Source organism: Octopus bimaculoides, chromosome 24, assembly GCF_001194135.2.
Source record: "Octopus bimaculoides isolate UCB-OBI-ISO-001 chromosome 24, ASM119413v2, whole genome shotgun sequence".
Lineage (NCBI taxonomy): Eukaryota > Metazoa > Mollusca > Cephalopoda > Octopoda > Octopodidae > Octopus > Octopus bimaculoides.
Genome location: NC_069004.1, coordinates 22,368,061 through 22,377,948, shown reverse-complemented (window position 1 = coordinate 22,377,948; position 9,888 = coordinate 22,368,061). Strand labels below are relative to the sequence as shown.

Below are 9,888 nucleotides of genomic sequence, written 5' to 3'. Positions count from 1 at the left end.
GTGGCACTTTTTCACGCAGCTATCCTCCTCCATTCTCACCACATGTCCATACCAGCGCAATCGTCTCTCTTGCACGCCACAACTGATGCTTCTTTCCTTCTCGTTCTCTCTCTGGCAGCTGCCGACCGCGCAGTTTTCACCCAGCCTGCGTCCATATACAGACACACACACATAATCTATACACACACATACATATATACACACACATGTACACATATACACACATATAGGGTGTCCTAGAATTAACTATCTATTTCAGTGAAATCAGAAAACTTTTTTTTTAATCTCTCTTATTTATGTTTATCATGTTTAATATATGTTAAAAGTGCAGAAATTTTAAATTTTATAATTCTTTTTATAAATTTATTTCCATTCCTGTTGGATCCTGCTTATCTGTCCACAACAGCTTTTTTTCCGATTTGGCTGCAATCATTTTCTCTATCTTCACCCCCAGGATGGAACAATAGTTTAGCTGAACTTAGAGAATGCATTCAGCTAACAGTGCAGGAGGTAACACCTGAAAATGTTTCAAAATGTGCTTAGGGTAGATTTGAAATTTGCAGGGATACAGACTGAGCACATGTTGAAAATATTCAATAAAGTTTTCACATAAAATTTATAAATCTATTTGTTTTGGTGTCATAATTAAATAATAAACATAAAATTCTGATTGTTGTTTTTTCTAATTTACTTAATTACATTTAAATAGCTAATTCCGGGACACCCTGTATACACATACACACACACACATGCTCACTGGTGATGTACTTGGATTTTCTGCACCAGCAGACTTTCAATTTTCTTCAAGACTCTTTGCAAAAGTGTAGACAGCCAGAAATTTGGATTGTGCATTTCATTGGAAATACTCTGTGTACCCTATCAGAATCCATGATACTATAGGTCACCATCATTATTTTAATGTCGTCCTTTCACACACACACACACCTGTATGTGTGTGTGTGTGTGTGTGTGTATATATATATATATATATATATATATAAAATCACAATAGTACCAAAGTATACATGAAGGCAGTCTTTCTCAATGTAGGTTATTACAAGCCCCAGCATTCTGTGGAAAAAATCCTCAGGTTCCATGAGATAGAATGTTTTTTGATAAAATTTTATAAAAACTTATTTTACATAAGCAAATGCTATTCACCATTTTCAAAATAAGTTAGTTATCAAATTATGTTTATTTATTTGTTTTGCAAAATTCTTGATGTGAAATCATGTGTTAAAACAGATACTGTCATATTTAGGAATGGTCATCTTTTGCTAATTAAACACATGCTCTATTTATTTGCTCTTCACTTTGGCTTATGATTTCTAGTTATTTGTCAAAGTTCTTTCGTCACACTTACTGTGAATAAAGCTAAACTGAAGATCAAATAAATAGTGCATGTGTTTAATCAGAAAAAGATGACCATCCCCAAGTATAACAATAAAGTTAATAATGTTTTCTTTTTAAATGAATAAATTATCATTCTAAAACAATTTTTGTTTCATTTAATGTCTAATCAAAATTAGGAAAATGGAGATGGTTCACAAAATGTAGATACAGTTTCTGAATTTTAGAAAACTGTATAATGGTTTCTACACCAAAATAAGTTTGGAAACCTCTGAATCAAGTGTTTAAGAACTGAGACAGTAAAGGCAAGATGAATCTTAGTAAAGTGACAAATGCACATGTTGAAACCATAAAAATTAAAGGAGACTTCATAAGAACATTTCCATTAATCAATGTGAAGATATTAGTGGGCAAGTTGTGAAACCAATACTATCAACATTGTACATTGTGAAGAAACTGTCAAGCTGGCAAAATCATTTGTACACTGGACAAAATGCTCTGCAGCATTTCATCTATCTTTACGTTGAGTTCAAATTCTGCCAAGGTCAACTTTGCCTTTCATCCTTAAGTACCAGTTGAACACTGGAGTTAACTTACCCTCTCCCTCAAAACTGCTGGCCCTGTGCCAAAATTTGAACTCAATATTGTATATTGTGAACACTGTATATTGGTATGTTAATATTGGTGCATATTTTTTTATATGTTTGCAAATGATTAGGTACATTTAAGGTGGACTATTAGATTCAGATCCTATCTTAGTTGATGCAGTTTAACAAAATAATGTGGTATTTGCATATAACTTTTTAAGTCAGGATCTGAATTGGTGTTGAGCAACCCTGACCTTGTTGAGGCATGGTTAAGAAATTTTGCAGCCAACATTAGAACAAAACAAAACAATTGAAAGATTATAAAACATGGTGGCCTGAAAAAGAAAAGAAATTAATTTTTATAGAGGACAAATGACAAAGCTTTACTGAAGTTGTTATTCGTGGTCTATTGAAAACAACTGGACAAGATGAGTTTTACCAAAATATGGGAGACTATAGTGAGACCTAAAAAAAAAGTCAGTCATTGCAGAATAAAACAGGTTTATGTCTGTTTCAGCAGTTCTCTGAACTCATTAAAAGACATTGTTTTTGTGACTAGATTAAATATTGTGAATTTGATAAGCTTGACCAAGGTATTGAAGAGGAATTGGTAGAAATGAGACTCATTGAAGGTATGTCTCATACATTGCAAAGATCAAGAAATATTAGAACAGCCACAGTTAGGAAAATGTTACTTCATGCCTGTATGAATATCATTCAGCAAGAAACGATAGCAAATCTTATAAAAAAAGTTGATATTTCTCAAAGTTAAAATGAGAGTTGCTGATACTTATCATCTGGCCAAAAAAGGGAAATTTCCTAAATGCAATTTTTGAGGTATTGAACATGCATTTATTGAAGGGAAATATCCAATTAGGAAATAGATAACTGTGCAACAAAAAGAACTATTTTTATTAATTTGCAGCTTTAAAAAGAAAAGTGAAGGATATTCAAACAGATTGAATGATAAAAGCTCTAATACTAAACCAAATGTATTTTATACTACAAGATGGAAAAAAAAACACTTTCCAGTTAAACTGAATAATATCAAGTAATTCCCAACTATTCATTGATCACCCAACCCTCACTAATGCTATCAGTAACTTCATTTGATATCAACAATTAAGACCAAAAACTTTTAAGGTACTCTAGAAACAGGCATTCAATATAAAATCACATCACTATCAGTAACAGATAAAAGTTACAGTGTAGTTAGAAAGTAATGCATTAAATATTAATAGAAGATAACTCCATTTTGCCTGATGTTGAAGATACTGGTATGTAAAGAGATCATAAGCTCAGTATTAATTTGAAAGAAAAAATATATGTATCAAATATAGAATATCAGAAATTTATCACCATCAACATTTAACATCCATTTTCCATGCTGGCATGGGTTGGATGATTTGAAAAAGCCAACCAGCTGAAGAGCTGCCTGGGTTCCATGTTTGTTTTGATACAGTTTCTACAGCTGGATGCCCTTCCTAATACCAACCATTTTACAGAGTGTACTGGGTGCTTTTACGCAGTAACAGCATGGATGATTTAACACGGTACCAGTACAGGTGCTTCTTATATAGCAACAGCACCCACAAGCATATTTTCTACAAATAATTATCAAATTAAGGGACTGTTAGAATATATACCAGCTGACAGATCTGTGTTTCTGAAATGATTTTAAAGTAGACACTAGTCACAAGATTTGTTTGGACTCTTGTCCAATCCCTAATATCAAATGTGCCTTTCACTTGCTGGCTACAATGAAATTTATTGCAAAACTCCATCATATTCAAATAGATAATGACTTCAAACAAATTACTACCATTAAAACTGCTGCTGGGATGGACACTACAAGTGCAATTTTTTATTTTATCCAAAAAGTACCATATGTATTTTCTCCTGCTAATAAGTATGAGTTGGCATCATTTTTAGAATAGGTAAATTTCCATAATTCATAGTTACCAAAAAATTCTGAAATGGTTGAACTATTTGTCAAATTGCACAAGAAAAAAATATCTAATTTACTAAGTCAAATGCTTGGCAAAAGGCATTGGAGAATTTGAAATATGCACTTGCTGAAAATCCTGCTGTGAAGATATTTGACACCCATAAAGACATAACATTGACAACTAATGTTAGTGAGCATTCTAAATAAGGAATTTTATCACACAATAACCACCCAGTGTTATTTTAAACAAGGTTAACTTCAGCTGAATCTAATTATTAAAATATCGAAAGAAAAACTTTAGCAATTGTGTGAACCACAAAACATGGCTGTCATTTTTACTTAGTAGAAAATTCTTACTTAAAACTGATAGAAAGCATCTTGAATTCATCTTTAACCAGGTAATGAATTTCCAAGAGTTGGGAAGCAAGCATCTTACCTATACAGCCTGAAAATTTTTTCCAACTTGTCCAAAATCATAATGAAGAAAGAATATGGATGCAAACTATATTTTGTTTTATCGTTAATAAGGCTAGGGACTTATCTAATATTTAGTAATGATGGTGAGAGAACAGGAACAATTGTGCTGATGTATTCCAAATTTCTATCGAGTGAATATTGTTCCAAACTCTGGGAAAACTTGAAATTTTGAAGGGGGAAAAATAATTTTTAAAAATCCTAATCTCCATACATTTGTATATTTTGGACGACGTTGCCTAATGTTTATATTCGTTCCCAGCAAGTTGTTTTACACCTATTAGACTATTTTTTAAACTTTGTCACCGGGTCAAACACTATAATTCAGAGGCCATGGAATGACGATGTGGCGATGTGAATGTTCCGAGTCCTCTCCCCACTCCGCCTTTCGCGGGAGCGCATTTTTTTTTTTTTTTTTTTCATATTCGTTCAGAGCGAGCCGTTTTACATCTATTACACTATTTTTCTTTTGTTTCTTGGCTCCGGTGAGGCGTCTAGGAACATTCAGGATGCGAATGTTCCGAGGCCTATCTCCACCACCACCCGTTCGCGAGCGCGCGTTTTTTTCTTCATATTCGTTCGCAGCAAGTTGTTTTACACCTATTCGAATATTTTATTTTTTTTATTTCCCTCCATCTTATAAGCCGTTGTGTGTGTGTGAGGGGGAGAGAGAGGGGAGAGAGACAGACAGACAGACAGAGAAAGAGTTGACAGTTATTTCTAGTACGTCGAGTGACTGCATCGAGGTAACACTCCTTTGAGTCGTCTGCTAGTTTAACAGGCATCCACAAATGAACGGACGAATTATAAGTCGCTGTCTAGATTTTTAAACGTGAAGATTAAAATATATATCTTTATAAATATAACCGAAAAGTAATAACAGAAAAATTAGAGAATGAAAATTTTGAAAAGCTGGGAGATTCTTCTTTCTTTTTTTTTTTTTTGTGTGTTGTTGAAAATAAGGGAACCCGAAGAAATTAAAACTATACCCAACACAAGTGTGCTTCACTTCGGCTTTGTTTCCTCAAAATTTTCAGAAAAATGGATAAATTTTTAAGGAAATTTTCATCAAATACACTTCAGATGGTGTAGATTCCGATTATATCGGAATCTATAGTGAAAAAAAAATTTCCGCGGATGGGAAGAGGAGTTTCGGAAAATCCACACCAGTCTGCTTTGTTTCCTCACAACTTTCAGAAAAATTCTGTAATGAAATTTTCTACAAATGCTTTTCAGAGTATGCCTGTAAATTATGATTATATCGGAATTTAATATGAAAAAAGAATGGTGAACTCGTACACATACATGCTGACACACATCACATATCTAGAAAATGAAACTTGAAATTCCAAAAATAAGTTGTGATGCATGTTCATTTATTTATTTATTTTTGTATTAAATTCCGATATAATCGTAATCTAGACACTCTGAAAGTATTTGTAGAAAATTTTATAAATAAAGTATCTCTGAAAGTTATAAAGAAACAAAGCCGACTCTGTATGAATTTTCCGAAACTCCTCTCCCCAGCTGCGGAAAATTCTTTTCACAACAAATTCCGATATAATTGGAATCTATTGCCATTTGAAGCGTATTTGTAGAAGATGTCATTAAAAAATACTCACTTTCCTGGAAGTTATGGGGAAAACAGAATCGGTGGGGCACAATTGTGTAGGTATGCCCATATTCAACATGTCAAGACTAGACTACCTTTAATTTGCCTCTCTATAGAATTAGAAATTATCGGTTATTATATAGATCCCACAAATTATCTTGGGCGCCCGTAATTTCTTCAGATGTGTATATTTTAAGCTTCGTAGATTACATAACTTTTTTATTTTCGTTTTGATATTTTTGAGAAAATGTTAGATCTTGTTAAATTTCTTCCAACTACTTATAATTAAATGACTTTGAATGTTTGTACCTTCTTTATTATTAATTTCTAGAAAAAAAAAACTGAATGCGATTTTCGTCATCATCATGCAAAACATGTATTATGAGAATAATCTGGTGAAAAATTGAAAGAGGATAAAAAAAAGTTTGGAAAACAATCATTATTTTTGATAACAAAGTTGTCGAAAGAAATCTAACAAGATCCAACATATCTTTTGTCCTGTGGCGAAGAAATATCAACAATATAATGACGACAGTGACATATCTACACAAGTGTGCCACCGTCACGACTTTGTTTCCTCATAGCTTTCAGAAAATTTATTAATGAATTTTTTTTGCAAATACCTTTCAGACGGAATACATTCCAATTATATCGAAATTTATTTTGAAAAATTGAAGATATTTCGCTAAACAATCGAGGGGTTAGTAATTAGAAGTAAATAAAAAGTAATTTATTTACCTGTCCAAACACTGAAGGAACTCCTGTCATTTTCTGTGTTTGTTTTTGTGCTACGGTAAAAAAGTAATCCAAGATTTCTTTGGTCCTTTCACTTCATATATAGTTTTGTTTTCAATTATTATAATAACTATTATCACTACTAATACTACAAGGTCTCCATTTCTGTTTAGGTGAGGTGAAAAATAAAGTATATCCTGAATAGCAATAAGAATGTAGTGAAACAAGATTCGAATTTAGCGCTCAATTACACGAAACCAGGGAAATAGACTGAGTAAGAGAAAAAGGAGGAGTGAGAGGATGAAAAAGTAGGGAAGGAGGAGGAGGCAAACTAAATGTTCAACTTCCGGTTCGTAGCCCTACTTATGGTGGATGTTACTCAACATTATTTTTATTTAGCAGACGTGTTACGTGATGGGTGGAGAGTACATATGAAAATAGCTTGCTTGCTTGGTTTCTGACAGTGGTGTTTTTCGTAGTTAGGGAATGTCAGGAATAAATACTGGTAGGAGGAAAGAGCTGAAAAAATAATGACAATTAATTAAAGAGATTGAAACATTAAGAGAAAGAATTAATGGGTGGATGAAAGAAGTTTTAATAAATTTCAGTTGAGTTCTATTTTCGTTATTTCCGGCTATCTAAAACAAAAGGAGTGTGAATGACCTACCGGAAGTTACATTCTTTTTTAGCACATCTTTTGGAAGCGAGAACTTTCTTAAACTAAGTTGTGATGGCAATTTATTTTTCTATGGGAGCACAGAATGGAACCAAAAATGAATGAATTTAATCGACTTGATTTTTTTTCAAAGTTCCATTGCCTCTTCACTGGAAGTTCTCTCTAGTTCTACTGTAAAATAGTTTGAGGCTTCTAATTTCAAATGTTGAACACATAACAGACTGTATTTCTCCTTTCTAGCCCTGTTGTAGGGACAATGTAAGAGGTTTCTAGTCTCTAGTGTTAACTATCTGTCGTAGAGCACAGAAATCTTTTCTGTTTAACTCTACTGTATGCTAGTCTTTCTGTGTCTATGTTAACAGCCCTTTCATTCCATTTTCATATTCTTTGTAGGAGTCGTTTTGGAGTGGTTATCCTTCTCATTTGTAGTGTCTTATTTGGTTCAGACTTTTTACACATAATCAAATTTTAAAGGTTTGTAACAAGCCATTTATTGAATTTCATTTACATTGGACTTCATGCATTGAATTAACATTTTTATCGTGGAAATGGAATCAGTTATGTTTTTGAACTTAATAAATAATGTTTATAATTTTAGTCTGCGTAAGCGTGGGAACAACACCTTGTTGTCAAGCAGTGATAGGGGACAACCAAACATAGATACACACACACATGCATACATATTTATATACATATATATATATATAAATTGAAGTGTACAGCCATTACAGACAACCTTACCAATCAGTTTTGCACTAGGGGTTCAGCAGAATGTTAGGTAACAGTCTGATTATGTAACCCTGCACTCTTTAGAGATGTGCATATTAAACTCCGCTTGCGAAGACCTGTTGAGGCAAGTGAAATCGAAATCGAACCAAATTCGATGACTGGCACCCATGCCAACGTCTCCTTCATTGGACACTAAACTCGGCTTCACCAGTAACTATTCAGTCCAAAAAAGGTTCATTCGCAAGACATGACAGCAAAGAAGAGCATAGATTCACTCTCTGCACATGATTAGACTCGGAAAGTTTATGAGGAACGCATTGACCCAATTTACTGACTTTTCCAATGGCACGCAGGTGTCAATGAACGGTTGAATGACCAAATTCAAGCTTCTCTGCTAGCTCCTCAACTGTTACAATGGTATTTTGTTCCACCAGGGTTTGCGGGACATCCTTATTGAACTCTACAGATCTTCCAGGATGAGGTTCGTCTTCTAGGCTGTAGTTTCTGGCTTGGAATTTCTTAAACCACCACTGACACTGGCTTACACTTATTGTCTGATCCCCATATACTGCATTGATATTCCTCGCACTTTCCATTGTGTTGTTGCCTTTATTGAACTCATAAAGCAAAATATGCTGAATATGCTCCTTTGTCACTTCCATTATAGATTTGAAAAAAATAACTGTTAAAATCAAACTGCACTCTTCAAAACTTTTACTATGAATAAAGACAAGGTAAAATTACTACCTGCTTTTATAGCAAGTTGATGCAGGTAATTTATCCTGTCTCCCTCTGACTTCATGCAATTGAAAAAACCGCATTATTTATGAGATAACCCAATATATATATATATACATTTATGTATTTGGACTAGACAGAACAGGAGAAGACATGGGATGGAGAGTTGCTGAAGAGGTCACGGGTGTGACGGAAGATTTCCAGAAATGGACATAAAATAAGAACAATAATAAATAAGTGAAGAACAAGTATATAGTGTTTATTTGGTAAGAAAAAAATTACAAGCCCGAAATATAACAATACATAGAGTAAAGGTTCCCTTCAGTCATAAATGACCATGGGATTGCACCTAGAAAGTTTCTCCACCAAGACACAAGTCCTGGCAAGGTTGTTTATGGAAGACCAGCAGTTGCACATGTATACCAGTCACCCCTCTCTACACCACCAATATTATCTGCAGGAAAGGCAAAGGCCAATACAGCTTGGCACCAGTGACATCACAACTCATTTCTACAGCTGAGTGAACTGGAGCAACATGATCTTACAGCAAACAAATTAGCTTGTTAGAAAATCTCTATAAGATATGAAAGCAGTAACTGTACTGAGAAGTAATGTATATCATCACTTCGACATGGCTGTTCCATAGGAACCGATATTACTACCATTTGTCACTTATTTTCTATATATTGCTAGCTGGAGCAAACTACTGCTATCTCTAGCAGACAAGTATCTATAACTGAAGATGAGCACAAATAGCTTGAAACCATACAGTCTGGTGATCCCATTGCTGGAAGATGGTAGGGGTTCACTCCCCTACTTGCAATATATATCGGGTGCAAATTGCATCAAATAACTCACTGGAGGAGGAATCCTCCTGGAGTTAAAATCATAGTAATGTTAGTTCCTACAGAGCAGCCATGTTGAAGTGGTGATAAACATTACTTCTCAGTATAGTTACTGCTTTCATCTCTTATAGAGATTTTCTAATTAGCTAACTTGCTGGTTATATATATATATATATATATATATATATATATAT

The 9,888-nt window shown here is 33.8% G+C and overlaps 1 protein-coding gene across 2 annotated transcripts in view; it reads right to left on the bottom strand.

Moving 5' to 3' along the window:
* The window catches only part of LOC106872915 (DNA repair protein RAD52 homolog), a 456,284-nt gene extending 449,323 nt beyond the window's left edge, over positions 1–6,961 (bottom strand). For both annotated transcript variants that reach the window (XM_052976438.1, XM_052976439.1), the window contains exon 1: positions 6,710–6,961. In XM_052976438.1, coding sequence (XP_052832398.1) covers positions 6,710–6,739 — 30 coding nt within the window. In that variant the 5' untranslated portion in view covers positions 6,740–6,961. The remainder of the gene's footprint in view (positions 1–6,709) is intronic.
* Positions 6,962–9,888: the final 2,927 nt, after the last annotated feature.